Source organism: Trachymyrmex septentrionalis, unplaced genomic scaffold (genome assembly GCF_001594115.1).
Source record: "Trachymyrmex septentrionalis isolate Tsep2-gDNA-1 unplaced genomic scaffold, Tsep1.0 scaffold60, whole genome shotgun sequence".
Classification (NCBI taxonomy): domain Eukaryota; kingdom Metazoa; phylum Arthropoda; class Insecta; order Hymenoptera; family Formicidae; genus Trachymyrmex; species Trachymyrmex septentrionalis.
The window spans coordinates 1,756,407-1,780,883 of record NW_017305779.1 but is presented as its reverse complement, the minus strand read 5'-3'; the positions used below and the strand labels follow the sequence as shown (position 1 = coordinate 1,780,883).

Here is a 24,477-nt window from a genome sequence, read left to right as displayed (position 1 = left end):
TGTTTAAGTAAGCGACAAATTATTTTTAAAAAGCGGATATTGAGAGCTTCAATGGAATATAAGAACTTATTTTATCTGCCGTAACTTCCGAGAAAATGAAGCTTTGTTAGAGACTAGAGTTTATTCTGAATATGAAAATTAAAACTTATTCTACAGAGAAATCTTTTAATACTATTTGATTTCTTAATTGCATTATCATACGGTTCTTAAAGCTTACTTCATTACAATTTCTAAAAAACAAATTGTAGCGTACAAAACTGCACTATTTTAAATTCTATTTGTTCTATCGACAATTTGTTGCAAATCAATTTTCCATATTTAAGATTGTAACAAGCTGTTTAGATACATAAAAAGTAAAGTAAGGTTTTACACAATTTGTGCAAAACGCAACGAAAAAAGTGTTTTATAAATATACGTATAAACAACACAATTCACAGTTTTCCTCGATGGGCATTATAACGATATAACGAAAAATAGATACCCTGGTGAAAAAAATTCTCATAATATCTCATAATATTTTTAAGAATTTGTTACATTTTTTTAAATTTACGATGATTTCTACAAATATACCTTAAACTTCTAATTTTATAAGTTTACTCCAGAAATTACAGAATGAGAAATCCTACAAATATAATATAGATTTCAAGATGTAAATATAATATTTCAGATATTCACAAACATCAGAATATAGATTTTAATAAATTCATATATATATATAACAAAATTCTAGAAAAGATTCAGACTTTTTCAGTATTTTTGAAAAATGTTCTAATTCATATATAAAAAAATTTAAGAAATTTTCTAAAAATATAAAATTATACAGAAATTTTAAATAATTCTAATATTCTAATATTAAATTCTACAAAATTATATGAAGAATTCTAAGAAACATTTTTACCAGGACAGTAATATAAAATAAGCGTATTTCCATTCGCCAGTTACGTTAAAGTTATGAATGACGCGTGTTGGTCACAAATTGACCGACGTGACAGTAAAGTTATTGTATATCTTTGATATAATCCTAACAATAAACTACATTGCTGCTGATCTATATCACAGTAATATATATCTAAAGGAACATGCATTCCATGCGTTGCGAATATTGTCGATGTTCCACAGTATCGCAAATACTTTTTCCTTTTGTTGATTCTTTTCGAATAATATAAGAATTTCATTTTGAATCTTCTCTAAAGCTCTTTTTTTTAATCTTTTATAAAAATCTTTTATAAAAGAACGCCGTAAATCCTTCCGACGTCATAAATCCAAATATATAAAAGACGCCGTAAATCTTCCATACGCGAAATGTTATCTACATACATCTCTCTTCTCTTCGTCTTCTTCAATGGCGCGTTTTGAGAATCTCGTAAATCTTTCTGGAGACAATCAAAAGGATATATTCCCCGATGTCATTTATTTAGTCGAACTTGAGCTCGCGCTTGCACATGGGACATTTATCGCTGGTCTTCAAGCATTGTCGCAGGCAGTCCGCATGGAAGAGATGATGGCAGGGTGTCACCCTGGCCTTCGTCATACCGCACAGACACACCGCACATACGTCATCAAACCTTTCGATCTCCTCAAGGGTCGCCTTCCTGTAGCGATTTAACACTTCGCGTTCTCGTCGCAGTACTGCGCCTGAGTTCTCCATTAGTTCCTTCCATCGCAAGTACACATTCAAATACGTGGCAACCATTAGGAACCTCCAAGAGGCTGATGGCAATAGCAGAATGCTGAAAATCGCCGACATGGCGATCGTAAAGCAGCGGAGTATCACTGGCGCGTACAGATTTTCGATGTTCTCCAATGCTTCTAGCTGTAAGAAACCCAGGATCGTTGGAAACATCTCGACGAAGACCTTCTCCGTCGCCGAATAATAAATCCATGTAATCACCGTATAGATTAACGAAGGTCTGCAAATTGATAAGACGTCAAATTAAAGGGATGGAAAAGAAATATAGAAAAGAATAGATTACGCTTGTCACAAAATTGTTAATTTTTTTAGAAAACAGAATATTAATAAAGAAATTACTATCTCATGAATCCAGAATGAAAGAATATAATATGTTCAATAAAACTTAATAATAAACTGAATATTAACCCTTCTATAAAATAAATATATAAGTATGCGAGTCGAATTAAAAATAGTAAAAATTTGCATATTTTTATTTTCTCACCAAAAATTGTACATTTTTGTGCTAGAACTTTATTATAATGTCTCAAATCCTCACCCTTTGAACAACATTAAGAACAAGTTTACATAGATTTTAGCTCCTATTTTGTAACTTTTAAAAAGACAGTAATATTATTACGATTTTATACATGATAAAAAATTGTGTAATAATTAATAATACAATGACAACGACACTTACTACTCGTTAAGAATTATAGTGATTTTGTTTTTACTTTTATATTTTGTAGGAATCTTGTGAAAAAATGCATTGATTGAGAAGGATCAATTGTATAAATGACAAGCAAAGAAACAATTCTAATAGATATTCTTAATTATTATACGTATTATAGACCAAGAGGATTGGTTCCTCTTCAATCAAGTTCCTCACTTGTAATGATCGAGGCCTTGCTCCAATCCGAATACGAGAAGCATGAAGGTCAACGTGACGACGAATGTTACCGCCTTGGTCCACTCGAGCACGATCTTGGTAGCCGACATCGCGAGATGCTTGATCTTAGATCGCTCAGTCAAGGTGACGTAGGGTGACCAATCCTCCTTCTGGATCAACTCCTTGATGTAGCTCACACAGTAGGCTATCACGTTGTAAAACATAAGCGTATACAAGCAGGTCAGCCTCTGCTGCGGCAGCAACACCTTATCCGCCAAGATCAGGAACACTATCTGGTTCGCCATGACGGAAAGATTGCGCATCTTCAGGAAGAGATTCTCCGCGCGGTCCACCGGTGCATATAACCGTTTCAGGAAGCGATTTAGAGGATGCCATGCTCTCTTGGCTCCACCTTTGAACATATTGTGTTATAATCAATAAAATGAAGAATTTAATTTTACTTCAAAATAATATATTATAGGATTTAATTTTGTCTTAATATAAAATAAGGAATTTATTTTCACCTTCATACAAATGAAGGATTTAATTTTGTCTCAATACAGAATCCAGATAACAAACAAACGTGATTTATTATTATTTTGATGTCAAAATGATGACAACTATGTGTATTAGCCTGCTATTTAGGAATAAAGGATTTTAATTTTGTTTCCCGCGTTCAATAATGTTGTTACGTCTTAAAAAAAAAATTGATGCAAATGAGAAAGATCGATGTTTACTCCAAGTTTTTCATATCGCGCCTTAGAGATATCAAGATTGGCGTTTATAATTCGAAAATGTTCAGCGCCGAATTTTGAATATTCGCGTTTGAAGGAGCGATTAATAACTTTAATTTATACTTTGAGATTATAACGTTGAAGAAAGTTTCTTAATTTATTCAAATTATAACTTAAGAAGCGCGGATTCTCGAAAGATAATTTTTTACTGTTAGCTCAAGATGCGGTATCTCGTGCATCACACCGGCATGATGAAGTAACTAACGCAGATTGATTACTTCAATTTTCATATTGGCCTTATTCTCCTCTATATAAAAATATCTATACGTGACTATTTATGTACGTCACCGGGCAAAAATCACAGGTGATCGAGGTAAGGGTGAAGCCCGAATCGTTTAACCGATAATAATCATATTTTGAGGATACAAATCGACCACTTGACGAAGGAGATTCGCAAAAGTTACAACCTGCCTCGTCGCCCGACTCTCGAATGGTCGGACAAAAACCGTTTAAGATTACTACCATCCTCGTAATTATCGGAGAAAATTATTTTAACGGCCGTTTACGCTGGCGAGGATGCGGAGGCGAGCAAAAAAGAAACTCACAGACACGCGACATCTCGTTATTATTAAACATAAGAACATTGATATGCGTTCGCCACGGAGATAGATTTCTCTTCCTCCTCCTACTCTTCTGTCTCGCTTTTTCTCATCGTCTTTCGCTTCCCGAAGAAAAAAGAGAGTAAAAACGAGAGATAGGAACGCGTCATCGTGAGTGATTTTCCGGAGGTGGACCCGATCAACGAACGGCAGCGACCCACCCCCTGTTGAGGGTTTTATCGGAGGATGACAAGTTGCTGAATAACATGACAGGGAGTGCTTTACGTTAATAATCATGAACTTGTTGCCAGCTGATGAGCGCGAGCGCGTGCAAGAGAGAAAAAAAGAAAAAAAGAGAGAGGCAAAGAAAGAGATAGAGATAGATAGAAAGAGAGGGAGAGGGAGAGAGGAGAGAGAAAGAGAGAGGGGGGAGGGAGGGGGAGAGAGGGAGAGAGAGAGAGAGAGAGAGAGAGAGAGAGAGAGAGAGAACGCCTCCGTCGGCCACCGTTAATTGAGTATAACGTAATTGACGTGGCTTCGATGAATGATCGACTTCATTTTTAGTAACAAGTCCCAGAGAGAGCCGACGATCGAGAGAGGATTTGCATATTAATGGACGTCAGTCAGGACGAGTCACCGACGACATGGCAGCAGGACGAGACAAGGACAGATACTAAGGAGGCGACATAGCGGTGGAACCCGTAGGATTTCACATGGCAACCGAAGGATCTCCCATCCCCCGGTTGGAGTTCAGGAGGGCCTCTGCTACCTATAAAACTAACAGCGCTCCGTCTCCGACCGAGCATTGAACGACTTGGCGTCAACACCATAGGGATCATCGCCGATTGGAGACGAATCCAGCATTTACAAACAGCGAGAGGATTCCAGAGTTTAGGTGAGTGCGAGAGGATGACGTGACCTATGGCAACTCTTCGTTTGCGCAACGCTACTTCTACACTACTTGATTATAGTTGGAATCGAATTATTCTTATCTTTGCAACTTTAATTGTATCACTAATAAAATTACTATAATACTATATATATTATTATGCACTAACAATAAGTAGAATATTTTAATTAATTCGTTCCGACATTATTATTATTCATTTTTAACTAATTGTGAGATTAAAATTTGCGGTGTTATTACTATACCGTTAATGTAGAATTTAAATGTTAATTAGAGAGTGAACTATTTATGATTTTAAATCCCAGCATGTATTGATATTATTTTAAAAAGAGTTAATTTTTTGCAACAGTTAATTTTTTGACGTAAAATTTAATTTCAACAGGTACTGTCTTATAATTAGATTAAAATCGGCGCACTATATTTTTGATTTATTGGTCAAATTTAAATGTAAAATTATAAAATAAGTGGATCACGAGCACGAACTGGATCTTTTAATATACAAATTAATAACAATAAACAAAAAAATTTACAGACGTATTAGTAGATTTCGACACCGATCGGATCATTTTCAATGTAAATTGCAGATATTTACATAAAAACGTTATTACGAAATAAATTAATCGCTTTTAAGGAAAAACGGAACCTTTATGAAAAATATGATATTTTTAACATCTCGTTGCGTGAAGATTGAATGTAGAATCCTTATACTACGCTCTAATTGTAATTCTTGATAAAACAATATAGAAATCGTTACAATCTTTTCTGAAAGTACAATATTTTTTTGAAAATTATGGAAGTTGATGTAGAGCTCTTAAACCTCGCTCTACAGTTATTGTTAACCTTAATATGTAAATAGAATCTTGTTAGTAATAATAAATAAATCTATTAAATACAATAAAATGTGGCAATAACGGTAAAATAATAGAATGTAATAAAAGTATATCTTGATGAAAATAGTCCAATTAATAAAATTGTAATTGTAATAAATTAAGGAGCATTGCTACTACCAAGTAAAAATACGTGTAAAACAGTCCGATTAATAAAATTATCGTTGTAATAACAAAGAAGCATTGCTACGATCAGGAATTGATTATCAGAGGAATGTTGTAAATAAAATGAGATTAAAGAGTAAAGAAATAAGTGGGAATGTAGAGAGGAAGTGGGGAGTAAATATGGGAAAGAAGGGGTAAGAGAAAAGAAGAAAGAATTAAGGAGAAAAAAATTGTATAACGTTAAGATATGATTTCGGTAATGATTCAGTTTTGTTCTGTTCAAGCCTTATCTCTTTTTATGTAGACCATCTCTGATATTAATCTCTTATTGTAAGAAGATTCATTGTTAAAAATTTTAACGTTGTTCCATTCGAAATTAATCCGGTGATCTGTAATTATAGATGGAACCTGTTTTTTTATTAATATCGAATGTTCATGTAGTCTTTCGTTTCTTTGGCCAATGTAGCTAACATCACAATCTTCACAAGAGATTTTGTAGGCTACGTCCTGATGCAATAATAAATCTAATTGGTCTTTTCTTTTTACAATATAATTTTATATATGATATTTTAGTCTTTCTTATATTACAGAGAAAATCAAAGGAAGTGGATACCCATTATTTAAAAATGATTAAAATATGTATAGATTGCATTAGTCAGATTCTTTTTGTGAAACCGTGAGTGAGACAGACGTACTATTCCAAAAATAGTACCAAAAATTATGCCCTTTTTGTGACAAAGCGGATGGCTTAAATAAAAACTAAGGAATTTCGGAACAGGTTGCTTTTTGATATCTATCAAATATAATTTTTTGATTTTCAACAATAACTATTGTGTCAAAAAAGCTTAATCTTCTATTAGTACCAACTTTCATTGAGAATAGTAATCTATCATGTAATGAATTAAAATTTTTTTGTATGTTATTCAAATATTTGGTTGGTGCAGCTAAAATATGTAAATAAAATAGTTATTTAATATTTATTATTTTAAATAAGCTTTGCAATCTAATTATATATTTTTTTAAATTTTAAATAAGTGTGTAAACTTTATTTTATATTTTTTATTCTAAATTATAACAATTATTTTATCGAGCCTTGATTCCTATGTCTTGTCTGATTTTCTCGACATGTCAATGTATGCGTTCAAAATAGACGTTAAAAATTTTATTTGACATTGTAGCTTTGTACACAACAATCGACATAGAATCAATGATTTCATTATTATAAAAATTCATTTTGACTTTCAGAAAATTATTCTAAAAGAAAGATGAGATTAAAAAAATCTAAAGTAAAAAAATCGGTTTAATCTGGAGATGAGATCGGCGAACTAGGATGGAAAAGTAGCGAGGTCAGTGTTAGGGTATCCGTTTGTACCTTTAGCCGCCTCGGCGAGAGTCTTGAGGGTCGGGACCGGATATCTGTAATTCGCACTTAAAACGACCGGCAGGACAAGGGCTGAATATAGGACCGGTGCGGGCGACGGTAGAAGCGGCAGCGGACCGCGTGGGCAATAGGGTAGAAGAAGAACCGCGCTTAGAAGGCAGACGCTTTGCGCCGTTTTCTCCTTGTCGACCGTCAGCGAGTTCGCGCGGACGCGACGTCTCACGCGCGCTATCATACCCATCTCGGTCCTGAAATTAAACAACGAGAATGTAAAATTCTTTCGTCAATGTTATTTCTTAAAGCAGTAAATTTGTAGGTTTTTTTTTTAAATATCTTCTCTGCTTTTCACTGTTATAAACTTTATTGTTATAAAGACACAATAATTTCGAGAGCCTTTTGTATATTTATCTGCAGTTTGCTTGGCTTATTTGTTACTCTTTGAATCAGGAATTTTGTGACGTTGTGAATAGCAAAGACGATAATCAAATAATTTCTCTTCTTCCGGCCGGTTTGTTTTCGATATACGGAAATATTTCGCGAAAGCGAAATCCAATTTTAGATATTGATACCATTAGATATTGTTCGAAAATTCTATTAATATTATTCTTGGAACTCTTTTAGTTTTCAAAATATTATTTATAAGTTAAAATGTTTTTTTTTCTTTGTAAAATTGTGCATGTTACATATATTATTTACGACGTTGGGAGATATGCAATGTCAGGTAATTCGATTGAATCGTGCAACAGATCAAACGTGTTCTTTGAAATTTTGTCTTATAATAAGATTAATTAAATCATATATTATTACGATTATTTTATTATTATCATTACGAATTGATATGTTCAGGTAATATCTCTTTCATTTTATTTAATCGTCCCGTTACAATAAATTTTTTTAAAGAACAGTCAGCAAATCGGATCAAGCTCAATAAACAAAATTTAATATATGTGAGCTTGTAAAAAACCGCTAATTGCTTAATGACAAGATCGGAATTGCGCGAATTGCATTAAGTTGTTAAATGATCAACGTGTCACAGAAATCGTTTGCATCAGTCATTCTTGGCAAGTCGTATAGATCTTCAAGTCTTCTGCATCATGTCGCTTCTTTACATCGGATGCACTTCAAGCTATTTCTAACCGCGAGAAATTCTCCTCTCACAAAGATTTGCACCTCCTCTTTTTCTTGTTTCTTCTTGAAAAAGGGAGAGCAAATATACTTCTGTTTTACTCTTCAACAATTTACTGTATCAACCATTCCGTTTCTTGATCTTTGTATGTTTATCCATAGTCTAGTATACGTGACTTATATTTGTTACTCTTTGAATCGAGAACCGTATATCTCTTAATGTGCATGCAACAGAAACGATAATCAAGTTTATCCTCTTTTAAGCAAATTATTCTCAATATGCGGGAATTCGGCTTATTAAAGAATTCTAAGATTCTCATCGAAAAATCGCGAGAAATCGTTTAATTTCAAGTGTTGTATTAGATTCATTAAATGTTGTGTATTAAAATTTTAGGATTTTAAATGCGATTTTAAATATGAACTCGGATTCAAAATGTGATTTTTATTTACTAATTAATTAAAATTCTTTTCATTTGTAAAATTTCGTACATCTACGATGACGTAGATACATCAAAAGACACGTGTTGTCAGATGATTCGATGAGATATATATTGATCAATGTAAAACTGCGGAGGCAACGTGGCACGTTTGGCACAAATTTCGGAAATTGCATTTTGCAGTTGACACAATGTTTTGATTATGTCAACAGTTAATAGTAAACATGTTTATTCGACTTCCGGTGAAAATTAAAAACCAGAAGCACGTGCATTGAAAATATTAAATATATCTTGGATTCTTAATAGACAACAGTTTTCACAATTAAAAGTGGGCTACTTTTGAACCTTATAGCGAAAAAAATAAAATCAGATGCAATTTTATTTCTAAATTCTAATAAGTTTAATTTTCTCATTTAATTCAATTTATCCTTCTTAATTAGAAATTCATTTCATTGCGTAGTTTTCACCCTCTGAAAAAATATCAATAAAAATAACAAAAATAATGAAAAATTTTAAATAGTTTATTTTATACTTTCAACAAGTATTAAATAGAGATGAAAACATAAATTGTATATGTTAAAGTGTATTTAGTGCCAAATCGTGCCTATTCGATCGTTGCTGTATGTCTACATTGAAGGTAATCTGTGTACGAAGTAAATAAGACGTAGAATCAGACGCTACATTTAGCTCAAACCACGCGCGATGGGAATCTTTAAATATGCAATCGTCACAGGACCAATGCAATCGGTCCTATGAGGCGTTTATCCAAACACGTGTCTACTCTTGATCTTTTATTAAATTTCCTTTTCGCATTAGTTATAATTAGGTGATTCTATAATTATTTGTTTCTGATTTTATAATTTTCTCCATTATGTATTAAAATTGAAATTAAATTTAAACTAAACAGTGTTATCGCGTAATAGAAGAAAAGAGTTAAAAATTTAACTTGTATTCTTTCTTTCTCTCTCTCTCTCTCTCATTAATACTAAGCTACATAATTATAAAATAATGTAATATAACATGTGTGTGATGACTTTCTGATTTAATTTTATTAAAATTTTATGAGACAGCATCTAATGTTTTAAAAGTAAAATTACATCTAAGTGTTTTACAACTTTTTTATTAAGACGTTGATTTTCTTTTGATACTTATATCTCCAAAATATAACTGAATTGCTATATAGAATTAGAATTTATTTGTTAGTTGAATAAACGTCGATGATACCCGGCTACTTACTTTTAAATGGTGACAAAGAGTACGAATTTAATCCTCCACAAGAAAATCGCGAATTCTAGGAATTGAAAAAGTCCTCTCTTTTTCTTTCTCTCTTTCGCTTTTTCTAGTTTTCTCTCTCGAAACCCTTTAGTTCTTCGGTTTATTGGGAGATTCACCTTCGAGAGATATATCTTTGCAGGGTCTCACTATGAAACAAGTTCGTCGCTGCCGTTTGTTTAACCGCACGTCCAAAACGAATGCTAACTGGTACGATACTGACCGTTCAATCTTTGTACCAGCGGAGCAACGAAACAAGACGATATGTGTGCGTAACTAACTACGTACATGTGACAGAAAATGAGAACAACAAAGAAAGAGAGAGGGTGGAGGAGGGATGGAATAGAAGGGTGGCAGAAGAGAGAAGAGATATAATAACCAGAAAATAAGAAACGGAATAAACAGAATAAGAGGTTTAACAGTGCAGAAGAAGATACATAAAAATAAATAGAAGGGAGAGCGCGCAATGAAAGATAAAGAGAAGAAACAGAACGGATGGGGCGGGTGCGGATAGAGAAAGAAAGATAGATGATGGAATGGAGGAGACAAGAGGGCGGGATAGTTAGAGGAAGGGAGAATTTGGCATCTGCGTCGAGCAACGCAAATTTCTTCGGCTATTCTTAGCAGGCAGAGGTACGATGTCGTGTCTCATCGGACGGCGTTTACCGAACCGCGAAAGTTCCCTTGCGGATTTTCTCTACAGGCCGACTGCAATCCGGAATGAATGGAGAACACGTACAGCTTTATGAAAGTATTCGCGGTTTTCGACTACCTATGAATTAAGCGATTTGACGATTCACAATAATCAGGTTGATTTGGACTTTCTTGTTACTTGTTATCTATATTTAAAGAAACGAGTTTTTCATTTCCTGAGATTGATGACTTTGCATTAAAAAATTACGACGTTGCGTGAATTCTCTGTTGTGGATAATTCTATAAATACTCTGTCATAAATATTAAATTTTACAGTTACAATAATTTTATTACGTGATTTATTTATCTTTTTCTTTCAACTACAATATAAAATATTGTCGATATAAAATATTTGAATAGCTTGGATTTATGTACGACATAAAATTTCTCTAATAATCTACTGCAATAAATACTTATATGTTGCTAGTAAAATATTAAAATGCATGCGCTTGCACAAAGCAAATCTATAAATAAGACACGAAGCTATTTTGCGCAGCGGGCTAAATTTACGGGGTTAATCACCGCGAAAAATTCAATGAAAATTCCACGCACCAAATTTTATATGTATAGTCACGATGCGCGTCATTCACTATTGTCGTAGAACGCGCGATTTTAGTCGATAATTTCACTGGTTCCTGGTATGATGATTGCGTAATGATCACGAGATTGATACGTACGGTCATGTGAATTAAATTAGTTCCGGTACAACAATACCACGAAAATAAACGAAAATAAACTATTTATATTGTTTCTTAAAGATGTGGATCGTATTTATGCGCAGTGTTCTGATTCTTATTTATTTAATACGAAGATTTGCTCTTATATATACATTAAACATAACCGTGTTTAGTGTGTACACTGGCAAGATTAAAATTTCTCTTGTACACAATTCGCTACTTTTCGAATAAAGTGGCCTGAACGCTCGATATTAGTAAACAATTATATGGTACAATATTGTTGACAATCTTGCCTCTCTAGATAATTTAATATAACTCTTAATGTAATAATTAAATTGTGTATAATTATTGTTATGTTAATCCTTAATATTTAACTTTGATTTTATAATATCTAATTGTCTTTATAAGTGACATGTATTGATTGCGTTTGCAAAAATATTTATGATGAGATTGAGTCGACATCTAATCATTAAGCAAGCTAAGATTTAATGAAAACAAAATGTGTAAATTTCTAAACTGGATGGCATTTTTTTATGTAAAATCGATGCATATTGCTATGATTTATAGGTAAGATCAAAATTAAGTGTTACATTCATAACAAGAATTAACTAAACGTTGCACAATTTGATTAAAAGTTATATTGAGAATTATATTGAATTGTTTAGGAAGATTATTAATGATATTGTACAATCAGGAGGCATGATTTTTTATCACAGTAATTATAACGTTAGTGTTGGAAAATCACTTTGTAAAGCCATCACACACGTACAAAATGATATAAGCAATAAGTATTCAGTATAAAGACGCTATGATTTATATAAGATACTCATTATTCCAGAAGCCTTATATAATTTATGTTATTTTGTATGATGAGCTTAATTTATTACTATTACGTATTACTCATTAAAAATTGTAAAGTCATTACCAAATTGTTATTATGAAAAACGATAACGATAAAAAATTACAAAAACATCTTACTTTTCATCCCTGGTTGAATGCAAAATTATAACATAGATGTTATATTACTTTTATTTGGTATCAACTAGGTTGTTAATCAAAGGTTCTTTGAAATATTTTATACCACAGAGAAAAATGTTTGATTGAATTAACTGGAATTTTAGTGGAAAATGAACGATCTAGAATTCTGATTAACGATCTAGATTTCTAGTAAAATTACTAAAATTCTAATAGATTTAATCAGAATTCTGGATTATTCATTTTCTATCAGAATTCCAGTTAATTCAACCAAACGTTTTTTTTCCGTGCACTTGTAAAATATTGTTTAGTAATATTGAACGTCTAACGGCTGCTTAACGGATGAAATCAGCTTACAGTTAAAAATCGGAAATTAGGTTTTAATACCCAAAGGTTTCTCGTGTCATTGACCCGATTCTCGCGGCACGTATGTTTTTACTCATCGAGAGAGAATCATTCCCAGTCGCCGTCTGGGGGGCTAATTTTATGCCGTCTCACAGTGGAGTTTAGAAAGACTCCGCCGTTCGACGCAATGATCCACAATGAGAAGATATAGTACGTTCACAAATAATCATCAGGCCGCTCTTTTGTGCATTCCGGAAAAAAAATATTTCTTTATCGCTCCCTTTCGCACGGAAAACAAAAGATTGTCACATATACCAAACCGAACATAGCCGGTTTGTGTGCAAGACGCGCATTTCCATTATCTTATTTTAATGCAATTTTTTTGCAAACTTGCCGACGCACATGGCGTCAAGATATTACATAGAATGGCTAGATACGCTGACATTAATAATAAATGTTTGCGAAAAATAATTGTGGCGCATACGAGATCACACATCGTGATCGTGCATCTGTGAGTAGCGTCTCTGAGAGAATCCAAAAAGAGAAAAGATATGATAAGTATGGGATTAGAAGGTCGAATTAATGTTGCTATTTATATTTATTACGCCTTTAGAGGGATCGAAGTCTTCTTGTAATATTTGTACATACTAAGAGATTATTATCTCGAATTCCAAAAATAATGACCCACAAACATATATAGATAAGATTGCGACATAATTGTGCAAAATAATAGATAAGGAAGATTGCGACAAAAATACAAGATAAAACAAATTCTTTTATTGTTGCACCCACGCGCGCTTACAAAAAAACGGAGTAAAGGAGGCCGTGAGTATCAATGCTGAGTCAGCCCGTTTCCTTGTTTATGAACGGAAGTTTATGAATAGTTGTGGGAGAGAAGAAGGAAAGCCTTGTTTAGTGGAAAGTAGATCATGTGATCGAGTGAAATGTTTGTGTTTATTATTAGCACAGTCGGACAGAATATCAAGAGAGATCTACTTGTTTTGTCTTGAGAAACATGGCGCCTTTTCGGTCAATGACCCCAAGAAAATTTAAAAATCTATTTCTATTTAGCATTGGAGATTTCGCGAAGTCGTTCAGTTATGATCGCGTATGATGAACAAATTGCAATCAATTAGGATTTTATTTGTGCAATATGAATTCTGAATTTTTACATTAAAATTTTTGATTACGGAACAGATCAAGAAAAACGGATCGACAAATAGATAAACAAAAGTGAAGTAAGACGAGACTCCAATTATATATTACATATGTCATTTTATCTATATTATCTATATTACCGACATATATTGTTAAATAAATCTTATCTCATCCTTTCACCACGTGTTGAAAGATTGCAGAACTTTCTCTCTTCCCGATCGCTTCTAATTTTTCTTGAACTCAGATCTTTTAATTCCATAATGGCAAGCTCGATAAGCATCGGCAAGACAGATGCATCAATGACGATGGAGAATAGTCATTTCTGAGGTGAATGGGTTTGAGCCGCATCGAGTTCGGCTGTCCTTTCTACATTTATCAAGAAATTGGTTCACGCCGGTAGTCTTTGCCCCACGGAGATTGTGGCTTTGCAAACCGTTTCGTTATATGTAGAGTGGGGACCATCGTGACGATGTGGGACATCAGTTTTACCCGTTTAATTCTCGCGACGGGTCGCCGGCACAAACAGCTTTTCCTTGGTTCTCGCGTCGCGTCGGATTGTAGTATCGTCATCATTTTCATTATCTTCATGGCCGTCATCTTCATCATTGTTATCATCATTACGTTTAATATTCCTATATAAAATAAATAACATAATTGTGAATCTATACAAAGACATATGAATCTATATAAAGACAGAGCATCATAGAAGATTCTATTTCACGATATAGAAGCCTATGACTGATGTTATGTTTTATGTCTACGTTTGATGACCGTATTTCCAAGTGTCTATCTGTCAGACGCTGAAGTGTGTATTATTTCATGTGATTGTGTTTTAACGAGGTCCGTGCATTCCTGATTCTTCATTCCTGGATACATATCGTAACATTCATGTGATCTTTTGGTGGTTGGAATATTCTTCGCTCTTATCCAAACATAATTATTATATATACATCTGTTTCCTTAAATGAATACAATTATATCCCGCAACAAGTTAGTTGTATAACATATTTGGTATACCTCAAAGAGAAAGAGTCGAAATATCGTTCATGCTTGCGTTGTAGATATGTGGCAATTAATGACATATTGGTGATAAGAAGTCAATTTTACAGCATTGTAATATCTACTTCGATATTTCATGGATATTCAATATTCCTAGTGCTAACATTGTTGCATATGATGTCAAGACACTGAAACGAGGTGATTGAACTCGATAAATGGAAAGATAATCCGCATCCGTGGCATTGCGATATATTATATATATATATATATATATATATATATATATATATAAAATTAGAAGAAGAATATTAATTATTATTTTATAAAAAGAGATTAATTATTTCTTATGAGAAGCAAATGATTTATTGTTGTAATTATTAATTATCTTTTACAAAAGAATTATAATTACCATAGACATAAAATGAAATTCACATTAATATTCAATATCGAATCGCGACAGCATTATTAATTACATAAGACTGTTTCGCGGCAGCGTTAAATTGATAAATATCGGAAATGTAACTATTAATAACAATTATCACGAAAAACATTGGAAATCATGCATAATATCAATGTACGATTAAAAAACAGGATTTGCAAACATTACTTTTCAGTTACTTTGTCGTTACTTTCTATAGTAAACAATTTGATGACATTGTTGTAATTTTTTATGACTGTAACGTTAACTAACTAAACGCTAAGATTGTGCTAAGGTTAGAAAAGTTACTTTGAAAAATAATTTGTTATCAACATGCGTTACTTATTAAAAAAAAGTAATAAGTAATGAGTAACGCATAATGTTACTCGTTACAAGTAACGCGAGTAAAAAAGTAACGCGTTACAAATTAATGGAAAAAGGAGTTATTTTTTTCAATAAAAAATAACTTTTTCAACTCGTTACAAGTAACGATCGATGTTCTAACTCTGAGTCTGATTACCTTCATAAAAAATTCACAATGTTATTATTAAATCGTTATTATAATGAGGTAACGATCAGCAAAGTGACGTGTTACTGCCAATCCTGACGATTAATATATCGTAATACATATATTTTACTTTTAGAGCAAATTTTTATCTTTAGCGTAAAATTAATTTTTTTCCTCACTCTGTTTATTCACGTTCTGCTTTTCGAGCACTATAATTACAATTAGGCACAAGGACCACTTATTTATGTTATTGAGATAAAGAAAAGGTTTGTATAAAAAAATTGATACATGAAGAAATAATAGTTCAAACATTTGTTCGAACATTTTCATGTCAAATAAGAGTTTTTTTCGTTATAATTTTATTTTTACATTACATATAAAATTCTACGGTAAGAAAAAGCACGGCGATTTACATGCATGTAGTTTCTGTTTCAGATCGGTGGATCACTATGCTTACCTTCCAACTCACTTACATGCTCGTTCTCTTGGCCGCGGTCTTCCTGTAAGCATTAAAAACGATGGAGCAGTAATGAATAAAGTCATAAAATGTAAAATCTTAGGCTGATATTTATAGTCCGTTTTTATTCACTGTCTTAAGTAATGTCTTAAGATATTAATTCAGTTCTGATTGGTTCATGATATCTTAAGATTGTACTTAAAATAGTCATAAATATAAAGACTGACTATGAATACCGGCCTTATACTGTACATATGTTACGGTAATTAATGTAGTTCTAATGATGTTACAGGATCGACAAGTGCCACGCGCATCCCGCGATCGCACAGCGGCACGAGCCGAGACCGCTGTGCGTGGGCTGTGGCGACAAATGCGAGCAATGCGAGTTCGGTTACACAACGTCGACTCTCTGCGGTATCTCGGAATGCCGAAAAGTGAGTAGCAATTAACAATAGTACGATGCATTGTTCCACTTTAGAAAATCATTCTTAAACGTATCTCATCGTATATCATAAAATCCAAAGACTCGTATTTAAAACGCGCTTAAAATGATGATACATTTGGCATTATGGTTTATGTTACATATACTACAAAATTTTAGAAATAAAAGCGTATAAATTAAATTAAAAGAATATACATTCATTGATAAAAGTGTTGAGAAAAAGTTCCAAATATGAACCAAGATTTACTGTAAAAGAATAAAATTTCGATTTTATTTTTATTTCAAGTTTCGTATTCTAAACTTTGGTCAGTTTTTTGGATTGTACTACAGTTTTTATTTAATATAAAATTCATTTACCGTGAAATTTATCGCAAATTTGCGCAAGTTTTGTTCTGTCTCTATCTTCAATGTTGCGTTGGTCTCCATTTGGAGATTCGTTGAGAATTCCACGAGTATATGATGAATTTTCGCGGTCTTATTGACATCGATTTCCTGTAGGGCCCCGGGCATATTTGTGGTGGTCCAAGCGATTCTTGGGGAGTGTGCGGCGACGGATTGATCTGCAGTTGCAATCGCTGCACCGGTTGCAGCGTGGATAACCTCACGTGCTTTGCGAACACTTGTTTGCCCCATCAGAGCCTGGAGACGCGGAGCTATCCCGATATCTTCGACAACTTCCCCATCAACCGATTCGCCAAGTAAACGGAAACCTAAACCAATTCCCGGATGGACGAAAAGAACGACGAATGGATGAGACGACGAATGTGAGAGGAGCGAATGTGAAATGAGAAAGATGGAGAGAAACGCGGATATATATTAGTAATTTTTCGAATTATTTATTACATTTCACGATATAATCCCATTAGGTATCTTCGATTGTGATAGATAGCTCGTCGGAGCCTCGTCTCTACCCACCCTCATCCCCATTTCCCGTTCCCGCGAGACGACGGTGCTCTTGTTCGTGTATAATGGCATTTCTGTGATTTTTTAATTACGTTATCCCGTCTTTATACACGCATGTCTCTCAATGAAACTCGCGCCCGTGTCCGCGTGCTTATTATAGCGAGCGCGCGCGTGTACCGGCTAGATTGATCTCGTAAGAGATGAATCATCGCGCATAGTCCTTGGCTGTGAATCGCGCCTCTTGCTGAATAACAAGGGGCGATCGACGGGATCCTCGAATTTCGTGTCAGAAAACATTAAAAAGCCGGATCTCTGTCGAGAGTAAAAAGCGGAAGAAAAGGATTTTGAAGTACATGAGGAAGATACGAAAGTCCTCCCCTTTCCTGTTCCCTACCCTATTCTGTAAAACAGTCATAATATGATTTTTGACATTCCGATTTGACATTTCAATTACGTATATATTTACGAAAGTTATATCAACACTTCGCATTTATCTTAATATTTATTTTCATTGTTTATGTTTAACGACGCGTTTAAACTTTAAGGAGAGAGTGAGATCTCCCTGCGATAAGGGATCTCCCGATAAAGCGTGCCCGTTTAGATAAATATTGTCAGTATATCAATATCTTGCCTTTCACTAACGGACTGTTACTAATATTTATTACATAGACACGAAAATAGTTAATAGTTGACTTTTTCACCGGTACTTCTCTCACCGATTAGTCTGGTAAGCGCCTCAAAAACGAGTATCTTACATAACTCTCGGTATTTCTGCGGAGACCGGATGTGAATATTTCGGCGAACGCGCCGTCCCTATGTAACAGACAACAGAATAAAATTGGTTGCATTCATATGCGCATCATTGACGTACCTTCCCTCGTCTCGGATTAATTTGTTTATCCGCGCTCTTAAACCAGAACCAGCCTGTTGCCTCATTCGCAACAAGATAAAATTGTTTCTTTACGATGATAAATGAAACGAAATGGTTTGTTTATTCAAGCGATAAGTGTAACTCTCATGTTTACGTAAATAAAAGTGTTCTTTCGCATTTTTAAGATTTTTTTCTTTTCTTCTTTTATTTTAAATAAACTTTTATCGATATTTATTAGCAAAGCTTTGAAAAAAAATACTTTTTAAAAGAAATGGACGAATCACAAACATGTTATTAATTAAAAAATTTTAAGATTAAAAATTTTAAAGCATCTTGAATATTGAAGACAATATGGCTTTCCTATATAAGTGCTGCCATCCAGAATTACTGGTGAACTGCTTTACTCATCGGATAATGTATCAAATTTAGACACACATACATAATATAATCTCATTTCATTCAGTTAAAAAATGGCAAATGAATATATACTAAATAATGTATACTTATCACCAAAGTAAATTACAAAAATATGTAAGAGTATTCTTTAATACCTATATATTTAATATAACCATCATATATATACGTATATATAAATACTTATTATAAAGATTTAAAAATTTATTATTCATAAAATTCGGGCAGAATCATAAAACGTAAGTTTTAACAACAACAAAAAATATATATTAATATATACATTTTTTATGCGCTAGTCATTACACAAGAAACATTTATCAACAGATTGTACGAATACAAAATTACGCTATAGATGTATTTTCGATTATAATTTACAGGATTCGAATTTATAATTTAAACGCGTTAATTACATTAATTACATAAAAAATGATATAAGAGATGTATTAAAAGATTTATATAATTATTTAACTAATTTCTATCATACATACATATATATATATATCTCAACCGCTTTCCTTCAAGGCGCGATATCTTCGATCATTACTTCTTTCTTCGACATTATTATTTATTGCCATCGTTCTCATATGAAAGTCATCATGGAAAAAATCGAAATAAGAAAATAAGAACAATGATAAATATTGTCGTAAAGCAATTCCGTTAATTATCGATCAATTCTCGAGATAGTTTTCAACAGGATTAACAAAGTTACAGTTCAAAGACAAATGGAGTGTCTCAAAAGAGTACAATGTAATCAACTTAATTGAAATTGTCATTTCCTTTCTCGCCTCCGATCCAATTGCAGGTCTTGTCCAAGTTACAAAGAAATCCGCAAAATGCTGAAAAATAAACGATACATATATAAGAACAAATATATGGAGAAGGTCGAGAGACGTGCCAAAGAGTTCGGTGCTAAGAAGAATTTAAGGGTCAAGGGCTCGAGGCGCAAGCTCGACGTTATATTTAAACCGCTTATAAGCGCTGAGATGTCGCGGACACATGTTGCAGCTGTTTACATTTTCCTTGTGCAGTTAATGAGTGCCGATTAGTATTAGCACGCAATCGTCGCAATCATCGCGAGCTACCACGGTTTCAAACACGCCTGAGAAATAATTCTTTTATATTTAAAAAAAATTTCTGGCTAATGTCATACACGCAATAGTCGAAATAAAAGAAGATATTAGATAATTTTCATTACGACATGTAAATGTCCTGTGATTATTCCAAAGCACACGTAGAAGTAAGATTAGATTAAATTTTTAAATTAAGCAAAGACAAAAAAATTCTTTTATCTATTTTTGCCAAAAAATTACTTTTAAGTTTAGAAAAAAGTTATGTTTTTATTTTTTTCTAGATATTGTATTGCACAGCATAATATCCCAGCAAACATCACAAGATTTTGGTGATCTTAAAGACGTCCTTGTAACGTCAAAATAGCGAAAAATAATGTCAATTTGTTTGCTGGGACATATCCACACATGCATACACACTGCATATATATATTGTATAATAATAAAGAATATATATTATATAATATATCTATACTCAAATAGACAATATGCATATTTTAGGGGTGTTAAATTAGAACATTTTTGAAAAAACTTGTTAAAGTATATTTCAAAATTATTAATTTTGCAATACTCATCTGATAGCATTATATAAGTTAGAAAAGACACATTTCAGACATTCCAGATTCACACAGAAAAATTTACGTATTCAATAGCCAAGTATAATTCTGTTAGATCTTAAGAGAAACGGATTGGGAATATATATGTAGATCGAAGTAATTATCACATCTTCCACTCAGCCTCGCAGCAAATGCATCACATCAGTAACAAGTTCTAATTTACGTCAGCGCAATCACGAGACATAAACGGGGAGAAACCTCTTGCACACGTCAACGTCCCACGTCGTCTCTCACACCAGGAAGGGACAGCTTATTGGCCATTTTGCTTCAGCAGTTTCCGCGTCCTGAAGCCACGGAAGCCGGCTTGGATCCTCGTTGCCGCGGCTTGAACGGCCTGCTGTCTTTTTCGCACCAGGAAACCGCGAATGCCCGCCTGGATCTTCGTCGCCGATTTCTCTTCGAGCGCCTCCTGAGTGCTCTGTCTCTTCAGCAAATGCTCCTTCGGCTTCATGTGTTCCTGCTGTTGCTGCTGGTTCCGCTTCTGGTCCTGCTGATTCTGCTGTTGTTGACGACGGCGCTGCGTGGATTCCTTCAGCTGCTTGCGCACGCGGTATCCGCGGAAATTGGCCTGGATCTTCGTCGCCGCCGTGTTAGCCTTCATCGCGTCGGCGTCCTCCTTCGAAGTCTGCGACATGAACGGAGTTCTAAGCCAGTTACGCGAAGCTCCGTGTCTCGGTCATTAAAGTCCGTCCGTAAAATTCCGAGTTCTCCAAGGTGTTTCACGAAGGCCGACTCCGTAGAAATTCGGCGTTTTCCCGGATTGCTTACAAAAATCGTTTCCGGAGAGATTCGTGTACCTTTACGGCTTATTTACAAAGATCGATTCCCAAGAGCGAAAACAATTCAGGTTATTCTTGATTATTTGTAAAGATCATTCCCGAGAGAACAGACTCATTCGAAAGTTCCCCTGGCGATTTATCGGAACAGTATTCCGAACGAGAAACCGAATAAAGAGAGATGAAGATTCGTATAAGATATTTAAAGATTTGTTTCAAAACGGAAGTGAGTAATCTTGCAGACAGGATAATCTCTTGATTATTTATAACCTCGCGGAAATAGGACAGATAACCACCTCAGGGTATCTTCGATCAACTATAAATATATTGATGGCAAAAAAAAAGAGCGGCTTTCTTCTCAGTAAAAATTTTCTTCAGGAAGAAAACCAGGTCTCCCTATTATTTCAGGGATCTTCTGGGAAACCCCAATATTAATCGCGATTAGACACCTGCGAAATGAATCGCAAAAAATAGTTATGAAAACAGTCTTCGTAAAATTCAGATCGGTGTTCTCCACGATGATTTATAAATATCGGTAGAGAGCAGGAGGAGCAAGATCTTCCCGATTCTCTGGGGAGCGGGAATTTTATCTCACGAAAAAGATACGATCGTTCTTCCTCGCAGAACACTTTTGCGCTCACTTCCGCGATCTCCTTATCGCGCGTCCTCCTAGCCAGAAGCGGAACGGGAAACTGAGGCGCAACAAACGCACGACAAAGAGGCACACGTTAGCTGAGTTAGCTCAGCGAGCGCGGTTTATCCGCCTCGGACGAAAGATGGATCTATCACGCATGCGTTCTGCGATGATAATCCACCGGCGAAAGAGGCCCGTTCGGTTTCTCCGAACCGTCGATCACCTTCATGTCTTATTTCACGCATTCGAGGATGGGTTAATTTCGTACAAAGTTGGCAGAGGGTGAGCGCCGATCACCCGATAGCTGCGGGATGGCCTTCGCGCGCTTTTAAATGAAGCTAAAAACGCGAGCGTGCTGGATATATCGTTTTGCGAGAAAACTGAAGAAAGAACCCAGTTCGGAAGCAATTTGAATTACTATAAAACGTGAAGCCACAAATTATTTTTACTTTTTTTCCTTTTTAAATACGTTTTTAACTCATTATGAAAGAATTTATCTTACTTTTTATACATTGAGAGAAAAACGTATTGAATTTTAATAAATATTTGTTTAAATAGTGCCAGTTGAATATTTACTAAATGTAAACATATATTTATTTGGTTCAAAATCCATTGATTTGATTTACCTATTAATATTATATTTTATTTAGCAAATATTTATTTTCCGTAAATAAATGTTATATTAGTGCTACTTAAATAATTATTTATTAAAATCTAATACGTTTTTCTCTCAGTGCATGTATGCTACTTTTTATTATTATCTTATACATTATCTGTTTTATAATCAAGTAAGAAAAAATGCAGGATTTATGAAAAAGTTGCCATTACGTTACATTAAAAATTTTAATCAAGTATCAGAATATTTCTTCATACTTAGAATATTTTCAATTTTCGTTTTATTTCTGTTTCTCAACGATACGCTCATTCATTGAGAAATATAGTGTAAGCAATTTAATTTAGGGAACTTTATATAATACACTTGTTCAAGTACCATTCGGACATTTATTCTTCCACTTGCGGCTTGATTGATCGCGTCGTGTCAAGGGAGAACACTGTATTGGGGAGCTCGCAAAGTGTTCGTAATACGCCTGGGATAGCATTAATTTTGATCTCGTGAGTGCGGTCGACATGCGCGTCACAGCGAATTCGTCGTCCTGAGGCCAATATACGCTGATTGATGATTGATGCTCGCGAGAGTGTCGACGAAAGTCCGCGCGCGTGCGGCCAAGAACATTCCAATTTGTTTGCGTCCGCTGTTTGATCTCTGCGTATTCGCGCATAACTCTTCACCGATGCTCATCATCACGAAAATATACTCGCTCGAATACGCGTCATCCAATCGGCCGGCTCGGACATCGATAACGATCCCGCTCGTAGATCTCGCGCGTACACATTGACGCGCTTCGTCTCATTCTCCATCACGTATTTCACGTCTAACAAAATGTTTTTGTAAATTATATTTATTGATATTTCTAGTGTTTGTTAATTAATTTATGAATATATTGTTACTCTTTATATTAGTTTAGATTATATTGGGATATCGATTCCACAAATGAAAATTGCACGGTGATCTTGAACATTTCCCAAAGATAGAGAAGTGGACATTACTTCTGTTAGGCGAGATTAAATAATATTTTAATCAATACAAAATTTTTAGATAAAACTAATTCTATAAAACTACAGTTTTATAAAAATATAAAATAAAAAGCAAGGAAGAGAAAGAGAGAGACAGAGAGAGAGAGAGAGAGAGAGAGAGAGAGAGAGAGATCTTCACTGTGCAATTTATTGATAATAATATTAATAGCTAGGAAGTTTGCAAATTTAAATGTAATATAGACATTAAAATGGCAGACATATCTTCTACTAATTAAAGACTATCTTTAAAAGAAAATCGATTTCATCATTTTCAATATTCATTAATGTCATTTTCATGACTATGAAAATCAAGCAAAGTTGAAGGCCAAATTGTACATATTTAAAAATACGCAGGTAATTCAAGTATTAATTAAGAAACGTGAAGCAAAAGAATGCGGTAAAGATATTGTCTCGAAAATTTTCTCAGAATGAAGCAATCTATCTGCAGCTGCACTCGCAAACGCTGATTTCGCTTACCTTTCAAAGATATTGGACGTACGTGACAAAGTTGCGGTAGCAGATCGCTCGCGACTATTAGCGAGCGTGACAAAGACACGTTTGGAAACGATGATATATACGATGATCACTACGAAAGAAAGAAAAGAAGAAAACGGTTGCTGCGACTGATCGCAGTGATGCTTGCACGCGTGTCGTAGCGAGTGGCGGCGACAACGACGGCGTCGTCGTCGTCGCGACGCCCGATGACGTTATTGCGACGTCGTGCCCTTACCTTGGATCCCCGCTCACTGGACGCTCAAGACGACCACGATACTGATCGTCAATCGTCTCTTTCTCTCTTCTCTTTCTCTCTTTGGATCGCGGCGGGCACTAAAAATATGTACCAAGGTCCATATCCGAGCTGCTTGCATTAATTCTGCGTGAT

General features: G+C 34.3%; 4 protein-coding genes across 8 annotated transcripts; 1 reads left to right on the top strand and 3 right to left on the bottom strand.

Moving 5' to 3' along the window:
• Positions 1 to 903: 903 nt before the first annotated feature.
• On the bottom strand, positions 904 to 12,968 carry LOC108752650 (ERAD-associated E3 ubiquitin-protein ligase HRD1B-like). Of its 2 annotated transcripts, none has more exons than XM_018493649.1 (4): positions 12,738 to 12,968; positions 7,163 to 7,419; positions 2,559 to 2,970; positions 904 to 1,910 (listed from the first exon to the last, which is right to left on the bottom strand). In XM_018493649.1, the coding sequence occupies exons 1-4, from the start codon at positions 12,791 to 12,793 to the stop codon at positions 1,415 to 1,417; spliced, it is 1,221 nt and encodes a 406-aa protein (XP_018349151.1). In that variant the 5' UTR covers positions 12,794 to 12,968; the 3' UTR covers positions 904 to 1,414. The 2 variants fall into 2 exon arrangements, with proteins under 2 accessions (XP_018349151.1, XP_018349152.1); XM_018493650.1 differs by lacking the exon at positions 12,738 to 12,968 and adding an exon at positions 9,970 to 10,258.
• LOC108752651 (neuroparsin-A-like) lies at positions 4,707 to 17,775 on the top strand. Of its 2 annotated transcripts, XM_018493652.1 has the most exons (4): positions 4,707 to 4,786; positions 16,214 to 16,280; positions 16,528 to 16,669; positions 17,176 to 17,775. In XM_018493652.1, exons 2-4 carry the CDS (start codon positions 16,228 to 16,230, stop codon positions 17,377 to 17,379), a joined length of 399 nt encoding a protein of 132 aa, XP_018349154.1. In that variant the 5' UTR covers positions 4,707 to 4,786; positions 16,214 to 16,227; the 3' UTR covers positions 17,380 to 17,775. The 2 variants fall into 2 exon arrangements, with proteins under 2 accessions (XP_018349154.1, XP_018349153.1); XM_018493651.1 differs by lacking the exon at positions 4,707 to 4,786 and having other exon boundaries at positions 16,143 to 16,280.
• A 1,533-nt stretch (positions 17,776 to 19,308) lies between these two features.
• LOC108752435 (neuromodulin) lies at positions 19,309 to 24,364 on the bottom strand. 3 transcript variants are annotated; one of them, XM_018493248.1, is made up of 4 exons: positions 24,325 to 24,364; positions 24,072 to 24,180; positions 20,748 to 21,174; positions 19,309 to 19,701 (listed from the first exon to the last, which is right to left on the bottom strand). In XM_018493248.1, the coding sequence occupies exon 3, from the start codon at positions 21,148 to 21,150 to the stop codon at positions 20,800 to 20,802; it is 351 nt and encodes a 116-aa protein (XP_018348750.1). In that variant the 5' UTR covers positions 21,151 to 21,174; positions 24,072 to 24,180; positions 24,325 to 24,364; the 3' UTR covers positions 19,309 to 19,701; positions 20,748 to 20,799. The 3 variants fall into 3 exon arrangements, with proteins under 3 accessions (XP_018348750.1, XP_018348749.1, XP_018348747.1); XM_018493247.1 differs by lacking the exon at positions 24,325 to 24,364 and having other exon boundaries at positions 24,072 to 24,318; XM_018493245.1 differs by lacking the exons at positions 24,072 to 24,180; positions 24,325 to 24,364 and having other exon boundaries at positions 20,748 to 21,381.
• LOC108752436 lies at positions 21,511 to 23,394 on the bottom strand. The gene is made up of 2 exons (XM_018493249.1): positions 22,951 to 23,394; positions 21,511 to 22,376 (listed from the first exon to the last, which is right to left on the bottom strand). The coding sequence occupies exons 1-2, from the start codon at positions 23,237 to 23,239 to the stop codon at positions 22,288 to 22,290; spliced, it is 378 nt and encodes a 125-aa protein (XP_018348751.1). The 5' UTR covers positions 23,240 to 23,394; the 3' UTR covers positions 21,511 to 22,287.
• Positions 24,365 to 24,477: the final 113 nt, after the last annotated feature.

Coding starts and splice junctions, on each gene's coding strand:
- LOC108752436 (XM_018493249.1), bottom strand. CDS start 23,239: ATGCGCGAATACGCAGAGATCAAACAGCGGACGCAAACAAATTGGAAT. Junction 22,377..22,950: donor GAAGAATAAATGTCCGAATG/GTACTTGAACAA, acceptor CACGTTTTATAG/TAATTCAAATTGCTTCCGAA.
- LOC108752651 (XM_018493651.1), top strand. CDS start 16,192: ATGCATGTAGTTTCTGTTTCAGATCGGTGGATCACTATGCTTACCTTC. Junction 16,281..16,527: donor CTCTTGGCCGCGGTCTTCCT/GTAAGCATTAAA, acceptor ATGATGTTACAG/GATCGACAAGTGCCACGCGC. Junction 16,670..17,175: donor GTATCTCGGAATGCCGAAAA/GTGAGTAGCAAT, acceptor GATTTCCTGTAG/GGCCCCGGGCATATTTGTGG.
- LOC108752435 (XM_018493245.1), bottom strand. CDS start 21,183: ATGTCGCAGACTTCGAAGGAGGACGCCGACGCGATGAAGGCTAACACG.
- LOC108752650 (XM_018493649.1), bottom strand. CDS start 12,793: ATGAGTAAAAACATACGTGCCGCGAGAATCGGGTCAATGACACGAGAA. Junction 7,420..12,737: donor ATGACACGAGAAACCTTTGG/GTATTAAAACCT, acceptor GTTTAATTTCAG/GACCGAGATGGGTATGATAG. Junction 2,971..7,162: donor TCTCGCCGAGGCGGCTAAAG/GTACAAACGGAT, acceptor ATATGTTCAAAG/GTGGAGCCAAGAGAGCATGG.